Below are 19,304 nucleotides of genomic sequence, written 5' to 3' on the forward strand. Positions count from 1 at the left end.
AAGAAAATATAATGCATACTCATGACTATTTTCTTTCATATATTAGTGAAGAGATCCAACATAATGACTTTGGGAATGGAGTGTCAGCTAACCTCCTAATTATACACATTGAACAGTGACAATAGCAAATGATTCAAAAAACAGATCATATATCCTCTACTCAGATGTCCTTTATATGCTACATGAATCTTGGATCCCTATGCTGTATGCATGATCATATTATACTACTTGGTATATTGATGCAAAGAACAGAGGCTTAATCGCTTATCGCCCAGAAAGCTTAACCATCCATGCTCCACCCAAGTAAAGACCTAAAAGTGGGCCAGCTAGAAGCATTTGAGTAAGGGGATCAGTTGATGGTGTGAGCACTGCAGCAGCAACGACAGCACCTACCACCACGTATCTCCAAATCGACAGCATTTGATCTCCTGACACAAGACCAGTTTGTCCCAGAAGCAGTTGAATGACAGGAACCTGTAAAAGAGAGTAATTATAGAGTTGCTTATTGGATTAAAGCAATTTGGATATAAAGAGGATGCCGATCAACATCATACAATAGTGTGAATTCACAAATATTTTCACTACGATGAAGACCATGCTAGAATCTTGAAAGCTTCACCACTGAAAATCATCATTCTCACTTGTTTAAGCGTACCTCTATTCCACCAGGTACATATTACCTCCGACCAACACATGTACTAGGTAACTCTGTCCATCAAAGCTTAGGTAGATGAGAAGAAATTGCCTAACATTTTTTCTTTCTACCGGATTGGAATTTTGATTTATGAATTCCAGTCACTTCATTTGCCCGCTAGGCCACACCCTTGGGTGCTTAATATTTCTTATACTCGCTTCTATTTTTATCGCAAAACATTGCTCAATTATGGCCAAGATGCTTTTAAGCAAGCATTAGTTACAAGTCGAGCCAACCTAGAACACAAAAGTGAAGTATGGCCAAAGATTTGAGAAGCTCTAGATTGAAAAACAAAATTTCCTACCACTAAACTGTTTATCATGCAGCATGTTCTTATATACTCAAGCAGAAAAGAAAACAGCACAAGCCAAACCTGGAAAGACAACCCTGTACTGAACATGAGTACGAGCACAAATTCGAAGTATTGATCAATGGACCAAAAAGATTCCACAGCCCCTTCTGCATAATTAACAAAGAAATTCAAGGCTGCTGGAGTGAGGACCAAGTGTGAGAAAACAATGCCGGCATAGAAAAGAACAGAGGATCCAAGGACAATTGGTGCCAGGAATCTTCTTTCTGACATTGTCAAACCAGGAAGAACGAAGGCTATGATCTCGTAGAGAATCACAGGAGCTCCTAAGAGAAGGCCACTATATCCTGAGACCTACACCAAAAGTGTGAATAGTATAGTTACTCAAATGAACATGCCACGGTAGTAAGAATTCCAACTTTAAAGTTAATCCCAACGACACGAAAATCATGTTGTTGTGACCAACTCTAATCTGAGGTTTGAACTTTTTATTAATCATTAGCTTCCTTAATATATTAGAGAAATAATTTTAAGTAAGCATTCAGAAGTTCCATGAATGAATATAGCTATTATAAACATATTGCTAAGCCATTAATAAACACATAATAGAATTAATAATCAGAAGATGCCAACTCAATACTTCAGTAATAGAAGATTAATGCGTGAGAGAGAGAAAAAGAGCACTTCAGTACCACAAGTGCCCTGAGTTGAAGCATTCAATTAGACAGTCTAGCCTGTTGGATTCCTTTTTCAAACATCACCAGCACTCATTTACTATTATTACTTCCAAAACAAGAGCAATTCCATCTGGAAGATTAAGATGAACTGCTTACTTTTGTTTCTTTTTTGATGTAAACAGGAGTACATGGTAGATCTAGAATCAATTAAAGATGTTTTAGATTCCTTGTAAATTTTTCTATAGGATTAGATCTTCCTGGTACTCTCCACAATTGTAATTAGGAATCTGTAACTTGTTGTGGCAGGTTCTGGTTTTTGTTTTGGAATAGAATACAAGTTGTTACTGTCTCAAAAAAAAAAGTATGCCAACTGGTCCCAACTTTCCGATACCAAAAATAGCAAAACACTGTGTTACATAACTTCCATTTTTTAGACATATTCAGCATGCGCTATCTGAACACCCGCATCTATGTATAGGTACATTAACTACTACTTGCATTTATATGTAATAAACAGTTTGACTCATACATGATTTTGAAGATAAGTATATTGACATTACAATAGCATGCACTTTAAGTGAGGATTAGTTTAATGTACGTGGATAGATTACTTGTAGGTTTCTTTAGAAATCAAGATGTGTTAAAAGAGAGCAGTTGAAATTTTACAAACTATAAGGGGTAAGATACTCATTATAAATATTCCGAACAGAAATTATGACATTCAATCAAAAGGAAGTACATATTTGATATTTCAGCATACAAGCCAGATATCAGGCACAGCGAACAACTTTTAATCCTTAAAAAGGACTTGAACATGAGATATATCTAACTAGTTCACGGAAAAAGGTTATTGTGGTCAAATGGTTAAGGAAATGAGTGGCAAAGGAGATTTAATTAAAGATGCATTCTTACTTTTAAAGTAGTGAAAAAGAACTCTCCTGGACCTAGTTGCAAAAATCGAACACCTTGTGCTAGAACAGGGGCTTCAAGAATCAAGATAAGTTCTTTTGAGAAGGCAAAACATCCCACTATAGCAGCACCAACGGCCAAAACAGACACAAAGAGTCTCTGGCGCAACTCCTCCAAATGATCAAATAGAGTCATTTCTTTATCATCTGGTAGCAGCTCTTTATTAGGGTAAAGGAAATCATAAACAACATTCCCTTCACTATCTGATCCACCGTTCTTAAATAAACTCTTGCTTGAGCCATCACCGACATCTGGATTTCAAAAACAAATGCATTATTACAATCTAAATGCATGATTTTTTTTTGCTGTCATGGACAATTACCAATATGCACACTGAGAAAGAGGATAAAAAAAGAACAATTTTATGTATAATAAAGGTACTGTTCTGGAGACTTGCATCATACAAGTGTTGAATAGTGCTCAGACAACTGTACGCCCACAAAATAAGCAGAGTATGTATAAGAAAGGGAACTAGTAAACTAACATTTTGTGCACATTCTTTCCTTAAAAGCAGAATGGGTAGTCATTTCCAGCAGATATTAGACAGTTCAATTAGTTCTCCCCCTGTGTAACACTCTCACTTTGGCACGGCATAACAATTTGCTCTTGCCAAAATGCGTTAACAAACATATATACATATATTCCCTGCATCCCAACTCATGTGAACCATTAGATTGGCGCATAGTTTAAGAATAAAAGGAAGACTTTTGCAGCTTGTGATCTAAAATAAACCTTAGACATCTGTGTGGCTATAAATCATTTTTTATTTTTGAGAAAAGTAACAGTTAGTCTATATTTATCCACAGGTATACTACCTCAAAAGTGTAGTTCCCCTCCAAAAGTGTTGTAATTACATAGCATCCTATAATGACCAAGTTACAGCCAGTCTATAGTTGTGCTGATTACTTCTGAGCTATTTAAGACTACTTGTTTACACCAAAAATAATACAGAGCTAATAGGCTTCAATCTTCATATGTGGCTATAAATCATTTTAGTAAGGGTAAAGGCAATTTTAAAGTTAAGTTGTTTCAAATTATAAAAAGGTGCATTCTTTTAGGGCCAGACCAAAAAGGAAAGGGTGTCGCGCAAATTGGGACAGAGGGAGTACTACATTAGGGAAATTTACTTCTCCAAAACAATTTCAAAAAAAGTGTTTATATAAAATGACTAAAAAGTGAAGAACGTGTGCATTTTCTCACATTTTCATAGAAAAAGATATGCATACTCACATTATTGACTTGGGACAAGGGGAGCAATTTCTTTTCAAACACAAACCTTAAACTTAGATGAAAGAACAAACAAGTGACAACCAACAACAACAGATAACTAGTGAAGTTATAGGAAGGATAACAAGTCTGAAGTTTAATAGCCATAATTATTAAATGACTCTTGCTCAAAATACCCCAAAACCCAAATCTTCCCTAGATCTCCATTTGATAGTCTTACCAATCAGAGCAATCATTTCTATGATACATAAGAATAATTAGATATGACAACAGAAAAACAAGCCCTTTCAGAACATTTGCAGCTAATGAAGAAACATAATTAGCTAAAGGACCAATCTAGTTAAACATCACACCTTTATACAAACTATCCATATCAGAAAACTCAAGAAGACCATTAAAAGCTCAATCTTTTACATAATAAATCATAAAACAAACCCATTCAAAACACTTTCAGCAAAATAAAGAAACATAATTAGCTAAAGAACCAATCAAATAAACTATTACACCTTTATGCAAAACACCCATATCAGAAACTCAAGAAAACCAGCAATAAAGATCCATAAATAGCTAATGGAACAACCCAGTCAACTGCTACACCTTTATACAAAACTCCCATATCAGAAAACCATTAAAAGCTCAATCTTTTACACAATAATCATTTGGGTATTTCTCTTTTGTGTTTAAATCTTACCAGGTCTATCTTCAACAGCTGAACCAAGACTGCTAGCATTTGCTCCACTAATTTCTCTCTGTTTCTCCATGGAATCTTCAACAGCAGAACAAACAAGTCTGCTGAACTTTTTGATGCATTTTCTGCTAGAAAGATTCAATTTTGGCCTTGTGGGGTTGATATTCAGAGAAGTTCTTGAATTCAAGCATTTGAAACAGTTAGTTTGAGTCAGGTGAAGATTTGAGATGAGAGCACTTGAACTTCCCATCTCTTTTCTTTCTGTTTTTTGGGTTCTTTTCCTCTTTGATTTGGTTTTGTTGTCTGAATTTGGCGTTGAAGGGATGATTGGTCCTCACTGGTCTTTGCCAAAAAATATCTTCAGAACCTGGTGTAACCTAAAAATGTAAATAAACTAAAGTCTTTGCTAATAAATTGCATAGTATTTTAATTTGAAGAAAAATAATGTTCACATATTCTTTGGTATAAAATAAAAAATGAATGAGATTGGAGATGATTCGAATATGTGAAAAAGAAGATGAGAGGGTCTAGATGTCCACGGAAATGGTGAGAGAGATTAATTGTGGTTGGATTTAAGCAAGACAAGGAAGTATTTGGTTGAAGTCGTATAGTTATAACAATATTAGTGGATTCAGAATTTCGATCAAGGATTGTTAAAATATGAAGAACTAAAATCGTGTAAAACTCAAGAAGTATCAATACATAATATATACACATAAAAATATTGTCACCTAATTACATAGTATAATTTTTTATCGAGAGGATATGATCGACGCCCCTCAAATATATAGTAGGTTTCATTGCGTAACATGTCTCGTCCCCCAATTCTGAAAATATGACTTATATAGAGAGTTATTTAAATCGTAAAATAAGGTAATAGGTAGTTATGCAATACGAGATGCACTCAAATTCTGACTATCATCTAATATTTGCAATAACTTATAAAATTATAATCTATTGTCTAACGGTTTTCAAGATACTTTTAGTTTTCTCAAAATAATCTCTAGATGGTGATCTAATATTTTATAATTCACAAAAAATCATTTATTTAAACAAGTATTATCGCAATAAATGGTGGAAAAAATTTGCGGTTAAGCAAACTTATACTACGTAATTACTCATCATAGTTATAGTTTGCTATAGTTATCACTCACAACTAACATTATACATTAATTATGTGGACTGACTTTGAGTTTGTATAATTAGTCATATTTGTTTATGTATAATTTTAGAATATACAAATACATATGTATATTATACAATTATCTAATCAATATTCATATACAGTCACCTCTCTCACACTTTCTGCCTTCTCTCGCTCGCCTCTCTTGCTTCTAGCTTTGGACACCTCTGACATAAACAATATTAGTGTATATACAAGGCTAGCCCTTTCTCTCAAGCATCTTGGTATTGAATCTGCTCTTCTGTTAACATGAACATGAATTAGACTCTATTCGAAATCTTTATTCTTAAGAGAATTCCCTACTCAAACCATTTTTCAAGACCACCAAGCTCTCTCAAAGCACACACTTTATTTAAGTTTTTTTTGTTACGCTAAAAGGGCTTGTCTAACTCACGTTTGTTTATGCTCTTACTCTTTATATATAGTTGTGTCGATGCATTCAATTCATTCATCACTCTCCATTACTCTGTATCTGGCTATCCTTTTCCTCTTTCTCCCAATCTCGCTTGCTTTTTATACAAATGCACATGTGTAATATACAATTGCCTAATGAATATATATATATATATATACACACACACACACAATTCACCTCTCTCTCACTCTCTGCCCTCTCTCGTTTGCCTCTCTCCTCCCTCTCCCAATATACTTGCCTCTCTCCTCTCTCTCCCAATCTCGCTTGCCATTTATACAAATACATATGTATAATATACAATTTCTAACAAATATACATATACAATTCATCTCTCTCCCACTTTTTTCTCTCTCTCTTGCCTCTATCATCTCTCTTCTTATCTCGATCTCCTCTATCCTCCATATAAAATATAGTTACGAATTATAATCATCAAACTATAGCTATGAAGAGTAATTAAACTATTTTTTAGTGGCTATACGTGAAAGGTTCCCTATAAAAGATCAAGGAAAGCAGTGAAATTTTTTGCTAAATCAGCCCAAAACCTCTTTTTGAGTAGCAGGCCTTCTCTTCTCAAAACAGGCCCAGGCCCAGGCCCAATCCAAGGGGCATCTCTTGCCACAGCACAAAATGATCCTTCACTCTCACAATTCACTTTTTTCCCGCCAAAATTTTCTCCTCCGCCATTTTTCTCTCCCAAAATTCCCTCTGTGATAGCAAATATGGGTGTCGAGAATCCAGCAGAACAAGCTCAGATTCTGCTCAGAACAAGGCTTTGTAATCCCAATTTTATTTACACCATTTTTTCTGATTCCCCAGATAGCAATTACAGGTAAGAAGAAAAAGCTCCTATTTTTATCCTCATTTTTCAAAGATTCTCTTCAAAATTGAATGTTGTTTCATGTTTTTGTAAACCCACATGGACAAAGTAGTTTTTGGTGTCAGTTAAGGTATAGGTAGGTCGAATAAGTATTGGTGAAAGTGATTAGACAGTAGATGAAACATCTTGTACTTATGGAGTACATGAACATAGATAGAAGAATTTGGAGGTCGTGGATTAGGATGAAGTTTTTAGTTGATAGTTGAGTATGCAGGATAGGCTTGGTGATTAGTACTGTTCTTATAGTTTCTTGTTCATCAATTTCGGCTGTCAGTTTTTTGTGCTTTGATTATTGTATTATTTCGTTGTTGTTAGTGTTCTTTCTTTTTTCTATTGTGTAATGCTTTCCATTTCGCATTATTTCGTTGTTGTTATCGCTCCCATAATTGTGTCCCCAATCTCAAATTGTATGGCATGCTTTAGGTAAGCTGATGGTAAGGCCTATGCTACTAGAGTAAGCAAAAAGTAGGTTGAGGTTAGGACATCACTTAGTCGAACAAGAAAATTATAAAAGGGAGGTGAAGCTACTTAGTAAGGTTAGCTGGTTAAGGAAAGGTCAGGTTATGAAATTGATTAGCTGTTTAATAATTGAAAAACGGAAGTAGTAGTAAGGCGTTTGTATGGAGTTGCATCAGCTGTGGATATAGATTAGGCTAAGGGACGGACTTCATCTTCATTTACACCTTACACTTCAGCTGAGTCTGATGAGGCTCAGGTGCGGAGCCTTCCACTGTGGACCGAGACTACTATTAGAAACAACCTTCCTGTCTCTTTGAAGTAAGGTAAGGTCTATGTACACTCTACACTCTATCCTCCCCAGACACCAGTTATGTGATTACACAAGGTATGTTGTTGTTGTTTAGCATCTTCAGCATTTTCTCTGATTCCTCAAATAGCAACTACAGGTTAAAAAAAGACCCATTTTTACTCTCATTTTCTTTATTTTTCCACTCCAAATTGAATGTTGTTCCTTCTTTTTTTCCTTTTATCGTAATCCAAATAGCCAGGTAATTTTTAGAGAATTTCTTCATGATCCTTTTTGTGTAATTGCTTTTAGTTCTTTTTTCCAGCAAATTGAAGTACATAATGTCAAGTTCAGTAACTGAAGCATGTAACAACTCAGCTCTACTTCTTGGCCCTCGTGGTTGCGGAAAAGTTGCGGTCAGTTAGAGTTTTATATGTTTGTCTTTTTATTTCATTAGTAGGCAAAATAAGTCAACTTGATTGATAATTGATTTGTAATATATTGTTTATGCCAGATTTTAGAGATGGTTATCAAGGATTTACTGCAAGAATATCCAGACACTATCTGTGTGGTATTGATTTAGTATATGATTTGGCAGTGACATATTTCTGGACAAAAATAAATGTCACTAATTTATTAATCGTAAACGCTATGTCAATTACAGATTAAACTGAATGGACTATTGCATAGCGAGGACAATTGTGCGTTGAAGGTACGGAATACAATGTCCCTTCTTTTAGGTTGGAATTCTGTTCACTAAGGAGTCATTTGGTGTGAGGTATTAGGTATAATATTCTCAGGATAAAATGCAGGACTATTTTTTTCCTATGTTTGGTTGGAGGTATTAGGCAGTCATGGGTTTATTTATCCACCATTTATGCCTTAGTGATGGGATAAGTTATCACATATACATGATGGAGTAACTTATCCGGTGATAATTAATTCCGGGATAACTTGTTTCCAACCAAACGATTTTTACGTATGAACGCACTTCTGTTTAATATCTAAAGCATTTACGCCTTTTGATATGTTGTTACCTAGTTTCAATCAGTTAATTCATGTATCATGTTATTCATACTTATCCACTTTCAAGAGGTTTTTGCTAAGACTTCATGATTTTTAACTGAACCATCCGACATTAGGAAAAAGTGATGGTTTGTGTTTCCATCTAAGCAAGAAAGAGATCAACTAGAGAAATACTTTTGTTTTGTTTTGTCGATTAATTTATAGATTTTTCACTTGGTAGTTTTATATCTGTGTTTGAACTTGCTTTGACTCTGAAGAAACAGCTCTTTGTTCTGGTAGAGTTATTTATAGAGAAAACAGAAATTCAGAAATCAAGATAGGCTATACAAGAGTAGTGTGAAATCCTGAATATTGAAATCAAGATAGGTTGTCGCAAACAGATTTTTCTGTCGTCAAAAACAAAAAAAGTTGTAGCAGAATCGTTGAGCCAGATGGCAGAGTTTATAAGACAGCTATTTAGAAGGTTTCAATTAAAACAGTCAACCATCAAGAGAAGAGAGACCATAGTCAATTGAAATGTTTGTGCTTAAATTATCACTTCCTTTGCTTTTCTTACAGATTGATAACTGGAACTTGATTAAGCAAGAGTTCAATTTCCAATAGAATATTTAGGTTATTCCCAGCAAATTTCGTTAACATTGTCAAAATCTTTAAATATAAGTGCACTTGATACCAGTTTCACCTGCATCTTTTTCTAGTTTTGGTTTAACTATTTTATCTTCTTGGAAAATTTAAAATATGTGCCTCTTCGAACAAAGGGTGTTACTATTATTTGTTCTTGTTAGGTATTTGTCCATAATGTTGTCCTTGATCTCTGTATCCTTTGTTTGATATAGTTATTTTATCTTGTAGGAAATTGCAAGGCAATTATGTATAGAAAATCAATTGGTTTTCTCAAAGATGGTACTGTGTTTATTCTGGTTATGATTTCCATTTCACATTTTAACCAAAGGCATCAAACAGTCCTCATGCATTTTCTATAACAGGCATCATTTGATGATAACTCCCAGTTTGTGATAGCCATGTTAAGGTGAGTGTATATGTCTTGTAATGTCCTTAAATTGTCTGGAGTGTTTAAATTAGATGATCTTCATAGAGAACATTTATTACTTGTTTTTTCTTCTCCCAGTGCATGTGCTCATTATACTGAAACTTCTCATCAGGGAGTGTGGATTGGCACATAAAACAATTATCTTTGTGTTGGATGAATTTGACCTTTTTACCCAGGTGAGATTCTCATATATGAAGAAAATATGTCAAGTTTTCAGGATTTGATGTATCTGCATTATGCAGGGTAAACAACGATTACTCTATAGCTTGCTAGATGCAATGCAGTCTGTAACTTCGCAAGCTGTTGTCGTTGGTGTGAGTTGCAGATTGGTATGTTCCTTAATATTTCATTTTCTTAATTGAGTATCTCGTTTGAGTTGCTGGTGAACAAGATTAACTTCAGGAGATTCCCTAAATTTCTGAGACAGTTGCCTCATCATTAATACACATTGACTACATATAGTTAGACACATTGGAGAATCTTAAATTGTGTTGTGCAGGATGCTGATCAACTCTTAGAGAAGAGAGTAAGGTCTCGTTTCTCGCATAGAAAGCTGTTGTTCCTACCCCCTTCACAGGAAGACTTGCAAAAGTAACTTCTCATTGCATCCTTGGTTCCTGATTTACTGCCTGCATGAATTATCTTTATTTACAATCTGTATATCAGAATTTTGCAGCATGCTTTACTACTGCCAACAGAATCAAGCCTTTCTCCTCAATACGTGGCTGCTTATAACAAAAAGCTTCTTGTATCCTTTTCTCTCATTACTCTTTTCATTGTCAATGAACGAATATAAGTGACATGATCCCAGAAGACCACAAAAGTTGTAAAGAGAGTGACAGAGGAATATACAAGAATAATTAGAGTGAGGCTCAGAAAGACTCAATTAAGTAATGGTCAATGAAGCAGGTTCTAATTCGAGCGGAGGCAAAAACACTGGGTAATTTTTTCCTGTATGTCTAAGTCTTGGTGGATATAGTTATCTAGTACTTGTGTTGGTGGGAGGTAGCCGCCTAGCAGGTAGCCATGGAATTAGTCGAGGTGTGCTAAAGTTGGCCCCAGACACCACAATTATTTTTTAAAAAAAGGTATGGAGTATCCTTTATGACAGTGGTAAGTGGTAACTACTCATTTGTGCTAGGCCTAAATGAGGGTCTCCAAGTACTTGTCTTTCTCTTGTCAACCAAGGTTTAAAATAGTTTGTTTTCTTCTGGAAACCTCTCCTTTTGGTTAGACAACAAAACAAACATCAAAGTTCCAATGATTTGACGAATTGTGCTCATTTTTTTGCTTGCAAACATCAGTTTATCCTTAACATTTATTAGAATACTTTGTCGGATGACAAATTCAAAGACATCATTGATTCATTATGCAATTTTGATGCAACCTTTAACCATCTATTGAGATTTCTGTAAGTCTACCTATCCTTGAACTACCAAATTGATGCATTCACAGTAGTTGTATCCAACATCTGTTCGGTTTAAAATAAAATAGAACTCATGATATGGTAATTTCCATTAGGTTTGCGTCTGTGAGCCATATGGATACAAAATCTGGATTTTTGTCACTTGATAACTTTAAAACATCCCTATCAAGTATTCAACGGCAACCCAAGTTGGAAGCCTTGCAAGGTATGACATTTTGTATTCCTTGTTGACTAGCTTCTGGAAAATTTTATGGGTAGAGCTATGATTTGTTGACTAGCTTTTTCAGCTATTTCCATATCCTCTCTCTTCTCTTTTTTAACACAGTAGTCTTAGACATTGTGACCACTGTTGTCAAAGGCACTCAAGGCATGCCTTAGCCCTGAGATGAGGCGCAAAACATGTCTGAGCATTTCATCTTGCTTAGCAGGCACTGCCACTCTAATGCATACTGCTCCTTTCAATGAGCATAATCCTGAAATGGCGACACTAAACAATTGATATTTCACTTTATCGTAATTGTTCAATTTCTTTGGCCATGTATTTGTTAGTCATGCTTATGATTTAGTCTTGGGCTACACAGCATATTTGTATTTGTTCTGCATTTACGCCTTTCTTCACTAAAACCAGCACTTTATTTACACTTAAACCCCAACTGACTGGAGATATTTGGAGACATGGTGTGAGTCACTCACAAACCATTTTATATACGGTGTGAGGCACTCAAAAAGATGTTCTATTCTGCACACCTAGGCCACCACCGAGATGAATCAAATTGAAAACCACATGATTTTAAATTGTTGATGCAGATTGCACCATTTTAGAGCTATATATACTTGTCTGCTTGAGGAGGTTGGAAGGCAAAGAGCAAGAGACTACTAACTTCAATTCAGTAATGAAAGGTTTGACTGCTACATGATCCCTTCTTATGTTAATAATGTGAATCCTGTGTGACTGACCATGCTATCCTGCCTTTCAGAGTACAAAGACGTACATAATTCGTTCCAAACATCAGACTATTATGCACGGAATGTATGCCTCCGGGTGTGTATGACACTTAAATGCAAATTATCCATCTAGCATCTAACTTTGGATCTTTAAAGGTATACTGACAAATATTTACTGTTCTTTCAGGCATTTGAACATCTTTTACAACGCCAATTGATCTCCTTGGTTGACAACAGAGGGCACAGCCAATCTCTTGAGTTTCGTCCGGTGAAGCTTTTGATCTCATCACATGAATTACATCAGGGACTGAAAGCATACCGTTCCTGTCCAGTAAGTTACTTTCAGGAACATTTATATTCTTTTAATCTGAAATATTCTGGGGTGGTTGTGGATATCTATATCATGATAACTGATAGTAATAGACACAACCTGGGTCTATCGGAAACAACCTCTTATCCCACAAAGGTAGGGGTGGAGTCTATGTATATTTACCCTCCGTAAATCCCAGTTATGGAATTACGCTGTCTGTGTTGTTGATAGCAATAAGCACACTTTTCAGTCAGTCAGTATAAGCAAGCAGAGAAATTATCTAGTGTTGCATGAATCTTTTCAACTTTTATTGCATATGCATAAAAAGATCTATTGGTTCAAGACTACGTACCTATTTGGTTGAACTTGACACAAATTATTAGTTTCTTTCTTAAACTATTGACGACTTAAAAACACCCCTCGACTTGACTAACTAAATTTCGATACACTCCGATCTGCCACATGACATAGCAAATAGTCTTAAACAGAGGATTGAGTTCTTAATAAAAAACCAAGAGAAGTGTTGAAAACACCTGACAAGAATGTTGGAGTGTATTTCACTCGTGTTGCAAGATCGGGGTGTGTTTAAGTTAAGTTGGTCAAGTTAAGGGGTATTTTTAAGACTGTCAATAGTTTGAAGATGAAACTAATAATTTGCTCGGAGTTTAGGGGTGTCTTTAATATTTCTCTTCTAATTTATACTAAGAAATCGACTAAATATGTACAAAAACTAACTTCAAAACTCAGTGTTTATTTAAACATTGAGTTCCAATACTAATTAGTGTATGCTCATTTTGCAGGCAATTCTTCATAAACTACTTGGCCTTACAGTGTGAAATCAAAGCCCCATATGTTGTATTATTTTATCAGATTTTTTTATTTTGTTGTGAAATTAGAGTAATTTCAATATAAAAGAATTATACAATTTCCATAATGTGCCAAAAATTGCAATAAATTAGTTATTAATTTAAATTTTTTCATTGAATCTCTAGTAATATTACTGTTCAATACTTCAATTTTATATCATGTATATTTCAACAGGCTACAAATTAGTTAATCAACATTAAGCTAGAAAGCATTTTTATTACATATATTACATGAGTAATATATCACAAAAAATTAATCTGATAAATTTATAACAAACACTTCAAAATTTTAGCAAGAATATTTGAGATGATAAACATTCTTTACTTTAATGTCGAAGGTCATTAATTCGAATCACCAAAAAAAAAAAGTTTCAAAAACAACTAAATAACAGTCTGATAGTTATTCTATTGACTATTTTTATATTTTTATATTTTCTGACAAAGTAAAAGACTAATTAGAAAAACAACACAAAAGTACAAATGCACATTAATTTGGATTCGAAGTAATATAATTGGCCACAATCAACCTCTCCACATCTGGAGCTAAAAGTAAGATTCGCGTATATTGTATCCTTCTTCATCTCTATCTCGTAAAAATAATATCAGATATGTTATTATTATTGATCACCAATGTACTTTTAGCCTCTTCTACATCTCTTAAGTCCCCCTGGGGCGTCCCACTTGAATGGACGTGGGGCATCCGTGGGAAGATTGCAAATACGACATTTCCAACCACTATCACAATCACTATTATCTGTACAAGATCTAATACATGTCGCAAAATCATCTTGTGGAACTAAATTTTCCTCAAGACCTGAAAGTTCACGATCAATGTTTCGTATAGCCATAACATGTTTCGTTTTCAAAAACCACTCCATATTAACTGAAAAAAAATGTAAATATTCACATCAAAATATGTATTAATGATATAACATAAAGTTAAAAGATGAGATAAATACTAACCTGTAGTTACTATGAGAAGGACAGCAAAAATGAAACTCATCTTAAACAATGCCATGATAATTTTGAAGAACTTTTTATGCAAGTGATTTTATGCTTTTGAGATGGTGTTATTTATAGACCTTATAAGTTGAATATACTTATAATATTTTATTTTTTTTCAATTTGCATATAATTGATATATTTTGATAATATAAATGAACATGCTACTTCATGATATTACTTAATTCACAACTTAGATGCACGTTTATAAAAAAAATTATTCAAAGTACATGTGACTTGTCATAGTTTCATGTGAGAGATAAAGGCGTAACACGTAATAATTATTTTATATATATATCAAATCATAATTAATTATTATTAAAATAATATAATTTATTTCTTTTGACTTAATATATACATGGTAATATTTTAAACTTGTTTAGATATTCTATTTGAATATTTAAACTAAATTATGTTTGAATTAAACACATCGAGTCTTAACAATAGGAATAAAAATGCAAATTATGCAATAATCAAATAACATGTAAAATCTATATGATTACACAAATATTCATACCAACTATAATTTCAAAAAATATAAATCCTGAACCCGGAGCTTGACTTTAACTAGAAGAGCAGAGCATAAAGCGCCTACATGACGAGCAGAAGCAGCGAATAAAGACAAACTTAATTACGTCCTAAATTAGTGAAATTTGTGATATTTTCTCTGATAATTTTTTTACGATTAAAACTTAAAGATATAAATAATAATGTCATAACTACTAATAAATAGTCTTATATATGTTAATTATATATGAAAATTTTCTTCATTTAAAACTTTAAAGGCCATTTAAATGGTGAATTGGGCTAAAATGTATAGCCCAATTAGGAATGTTTGGATTGGGCTGAGGCAACTCATTTTGATACATCTGTTGAAATTGTATGTGAATTTGAACATAAAAATAACACTACACACACATTTAAGATGTTAAATATCATTTTTTAATTTATTTAATAAAAGATCTCATTTTTCATTATTAATTTGTCTGGTTTTTTTAATTTATTTTTTATTTTAACAACTCTTTTTAATAATTTAAAATTAACATTATATATTTTTTTAAAATGCTATAACTTGAGATATTAAATGTTATACAATGAAATTCAAACTCTAGTGCTATAACTTGAGAATATTACTATAAAAAATGCTATATACCTAATTTACACTGAACATAAAAATAACACTACTCACACATTTAAGATGTTAAATATCAAGTTATAAACAAACTTTTTAATAATAAACTACTTATAGCATATTATTATCAAGTTATAGCATATCAAGAAGAGTACTCTATCAAGAAATAATATATTATTCTCATTAATTTTTTAAAATAATAATTAACTTATTTAAATAATTCAATTACCATATTTAAACCAATGTAGTTAATTAAATTTATTATTTTAAGTTACCTTTTTTAAACAAAACTCTTAATTAATGTAATTTAAATTAAATATTATATAGTTACCTTTTTTAAGATAACTATAAATTCTATGTAGTTAATTTAAATTAAATATTATATGTAATTTCACCAAATTCGCACGCCTAAATTGTTACTTTCACCAAATTTTCTCTCAAAATAACTTCTCTCTTAACAGTCTTCTTCAAGAATTCTCAAATATTTGCATTCAAATCTTCATTTTTAGCACTCAAATCTTCAACTCTTGCGATAAACAAACCGTACAGTGTCGAAAATAGGCAACGAAACCCCGAGAAAAAGTAGAAGATTGAATGAAGAAGCAAGCTCAGACGATTTTCATGCTCCATCTTTCAAAATTTTATCACAAACACAATCTCAATCTTCATCTGTTAAAGTTAAATATAGATCAGAGAAATCAACAATATAAAAAAAACAAACAAACATCCGAAGGAAAACGAGAAGAAGAGAAAAGGGAAAGAAAAGAAAAAAGTAGATGAATCTGAGAAAAGGACAAAAGAAAGAGGAAAGAAAAGGAAAGGAAAAGAAATCGAGAAATCATCAGATTCTGAATCTGATTTTGTGGAAGAGTTGATAAAATCAAAATCCAAAAAATCAAGAGCATCTGAAATCGGTACTTCACATTTACAAGAAGAAGAAGAAACAGTTAAACCCAATAAAAGTTCAAAGGTTAGTAAAAGTTAATTTTTTAAAACTTTTTTATGTTCTGTTATTTTTATTTTCTGTTATTTGGATATAAAATAATTAAAATATAAATTTTGTGTAAATAAATAATGTATGAATTGTGTATGATTCACTGTATGAAATTTTTGTGTAAATAAATAATGTATTTTTTATGTATGATTCACTGTATGAATTTGTATGATTTATATATGAGTTGAGTTTTTAGTATTGTATATTATAATTATATACGAATATTGTATGATTTGTGAATATATAATTGGATTACAACAAAGTATGATTTTTGATAAATAATAATGTATTAATGTTGTATGATTTTGTGTATAAAATAATTACTATATTTCACTATAGGAATGTATGCATTAATGTATTAACTTTGTATGCTATGTGTATGAAATGCTATATTGTCTATTACAATATCAGTATACGAATAATGTATTAGTATTGTATGTCGCATATTTTTTACTATTATTAAAAGTATTAAAGCTGTATGTTTTTTATGTTCTGATTTTGATGTATGAATTAATGTAGTGGTACTGTTTGAGTAGTAGTTTATAGTTTAAAAGTCATAAATTGTTATTTTTTTAAAAATTAAATGTGTATTAATATTGTATGCATTGTGTATGAACTGATGTACAATTTTTGTATGCTTTGTGTATGAATTGAATTGAATGTCCATTTAACATACCAGTATATATATGATTTTATATGACATTATATAGTTTGATAAATGTATTAATTTAATTTACCAATTTTATAGGAGAAGAAGATACAAATACATTTGTCTTCATGTATTAACATGAATGTGTTTGCGGATCTGTTGACCTTCCTAGGTCAAGACAAGTTTCAACAATTCTTACAAGAAACACCGTTGTGAATTTTTTTATGATTTGCATGACATAAAAATCCAATGTCAGATGTTACGACATATATTTATTCTTGAAACTAAAAATGACAGGGATAACATGTTTGTTATGAATGTAAATGGTACAAAATTACATCTTGGGTTGAAACAATTTGTTGCTGTAACCGGTCTAAAATGTGGACCAATCTCTGATTTTGTATCTGTACCTATCAAAATAATTCATACAAACTTCATACACATTTAATATATCATTCACTGACATATACACTATTTCAATTAAACAAAAAGAATATAGTTTCTATACAAAATTAATACAAAATATATATTATAATTTCAACAGAAACATATATTGTAAGTTTAACAAAATATAGATTTTCATACACAATTAATACAATTTTCTTATAAATTTCATACACAATTAATACAATTTTCATACTTCACCAGTACACAGAATTATATCTTTTTACTTTTTGAATATTATCTGAGCATGTTTTACCATTAAATACAAATTTTATATAATTTTCAGACATTATTCATACATTTGTAATATTTCACCTGTACAAAGAATTATATCTAATTATTATTTGTCTAGTTAATAAATGTACGTTTTTCTATTTTCTTCAGAAATCAACTAACACGCGAATCTTCAATTTAATTACAACTCAAACACATTTATATTTACTTATCGTTTTTCAAAATGACATACGTAACTTGATTGTTTATCAAAAAAAAAAGAACATACAAACTATATTTTAGATCTAACAATAATAAAAAAAAATTGAACACTTTTATACATGTACAAAACAATAAATATAATTAAAACCAACAATTCATAATTAAAACAACAAATCATAACAAAAATCAATATGATGAATTTCACTTTCCACCATGTTTTATTAATATCGACACATTGTTCTCCATCAAATCAAATCAAATTGTTTTCAACGCCAAAATTTATTCAACTACTAATAAAAAATGAAAGTAAAATCTGCAAATCTCAAAAAGATTGTGAAATTTTGGAAAACAAAATGACATGTACGTTCATGCCAAATTGGTAGAGCCTTTCAAGGAATTAAATCAAAAATTAATATCATTTAAACTAATTTGAGAGAATTAAGGCAACTAACTAATCTAAAAAAATTTAAAATCCCTTAAAACGTGCTAATTTATTAACAGTAATTAATAATTATATTTAATTTATTTAATGAAAGATCCCATTATCCATTATTAATTTGTCCGTTTTTTTAATTTATTTTTTATTTTAAGAACTCTTTTTAATAATTTAAAATTCACATTATATTTATTTTTTTAAAATGCTATAACTTGAGATATTAAATGTTATACAATGAAATTCAAACTCTAGTGCTATAACTTGAGAATATTACTATAAAAAATGCTATATACCTAATTTACACAATTTGAACTTGCTTCCCTATTAAAATTTGGAAATTGTAAATGAAAAATCAATTATTTATTTGATTTGTTACTTGTTGTTAGATACAACATTTGGATATTAGTTATGTTTGAGCCTGTATTTCACATGAAAAAAAGTTTTATAATAAAATAAGTTCATTAGGTATAAATATTCAATATAATATATAGTGAAGTCTTTGTGTAGATAATAATGTTGTATTTGTATTAATAAAAATAGTTGATATGTAATGAATTAATCTATTCATATACTCAATTCTATTAAATAAAGTTATTTTATATTTATGTTAGTGAGAGATTACAATAAGAAAAACATTTCAAAAAAGATGTAATTTAGTTTAAGGGTATCTAACAATGACGTATAATCAAATCATATTGAATTTGATTTTCGTCTAAATCATACCGCCCACACAAAGAAAACAAGGTTGGGATAAGTTATAAGATAAACTAGATTACGTATAAACTAGATTCATACAAGTTCAT

At 31.7% G+C, this 19,304-nt stretch overlaps 2 protein-coding genes and 1 long non-coding RNA gene across 3 annotated transcripts; 1 reads left to right on the top strand and 2 right to left on the bottom strand.

Moving 5' to 3' along the window:
• Positions 1-9: 9 nt before the first annotated feature.
• LOC101263905 (sec-independent protein translocase protein TATC, chloroplastic) lies at positions 10-5,322 on the bottom strand. The gene is made up of 4 exons (XM_004238826.5): positions 4,569-5,322; positions 2,594-2,901; positions 1,068-1,358; positions 10-474 (listed from the first exon to the last, which is right to left on the bottom strand). The coding sequence occupies exons 1-4, from the start codon at positions 4,813-4,815 to the stop codon at positions 265-267; spliced, it is 1,056 nt and encodes a 351-aa protein (XP_004238874.1). The 5' UTR covers positions 4,816-5,322; the 3' UTR covers positions 10-264.
• Positions 5,323-6,804: 1,482 nt separating this feature from the next.
• LOC101264215 (origin of replication complex subunit 4) lies at positions 6,805-13,528 on the top strand. Its single transcript, XM_004238827.5, has 16 exons — positions 6,805-6,992; positions 8,111-8,201; positions 8,300-8,356; positions 8,450-8,497; positions 9,664-9,714; positions 9,798-9,841; positions 9,975-10,038; positions 10,105-10,191; positions 10,362-10,453; positions 10,529-10,610; positions 11,188-11,273; positions 11,384-11,493; positions 12,096-12,188; positions 12,266-12,330; positions 12,421-12,564; positions 13,344-13,528. The coding sequence occupies exons 1-16, from the start codon at positions 6,883-6,885 to the stop codon at positions 13,377-13,379; spliced, it is 1,260 nt and encodes a 419-aa protein (XP_004238875.1). The 5' UTR covers positions 6,805-6,882; the 3' UTR covers positions 13,380-13,528.
• A 263-nt stretch (positions 13,529-13,791) lies between these two features.
• LOC138348487 (uncharacterized) lies at positions 13,792-14,468 on the bottom strand. The gene is made up of 2 exons (XR_011221070.1): positions 14,373-14,468; positions 13,792-14,292 (listed from the first exon to the last, which is right to left on the bottom strand). It is a non-coding gene; the product is annotated as an uncharacterized lncRNA (long non-coding RNA).
• Positions 14,469-19,304: the final 4,836 nt, after the last annotated feature.

This window comes from Solanum lycopersicum, chromosome 5 (assembly GCF_036512215.1).
Source record: "Solanum lycopersicum chromosome 5, SLM_r2.1".
Taxonomy (NCBI): Eukaryota; Viridiplantae; Streptophyta; class Magnoliopsida; order Solanales; family Solanaceae; genus Solanum; species Solanum lycopersicum.

Bases quoted from the DNA above. Each gene is read 5' to 3' on its own strand.
- LOC101263905 (XM_004238826.5), bottom strand. From the start codon at position 4,815: ATGGGAAGTTCAAGTGCTCTCATCTCAAATCTTCACCTGACTCAAACT. The intron at 2,902-4,568 runs GTAAGATTTAAA...TTTGAAATCCAG, and splicing joins AGCTGTTGAAGATAGACCTG to ATGTCGGTGATGGCTCAAGC. The intron at 475-1,067 runs GTTTGGCTTGTG...TCTCTTTTACAG, and splicing joins GTACAGGGTTGTCTTTCCAG to GTTCCTGTCATTCAACTGCT.
- LOC101264215 (XM_004238827.5), top strand. From the start codon at position 6,883: ATGGGTGTCGAGAATCCAGCAGAACAAGCTCAGATTCTGCTCAGAACA. The intron at 10,039-10,104 runs GTGAGATTCTCA...TGCATTATGCAG, and splicing joins AATTTGACCTTTTTACCCAG to GGTAAACAACGATTACTCTA. The intron at 10,454-10,528 runs GTAACTTCTCAT...TCTGTATATCAG, and splicing joins TCACAGGAAGACTTGCAAAA to AATTTTGCAGCATGCTTTAC.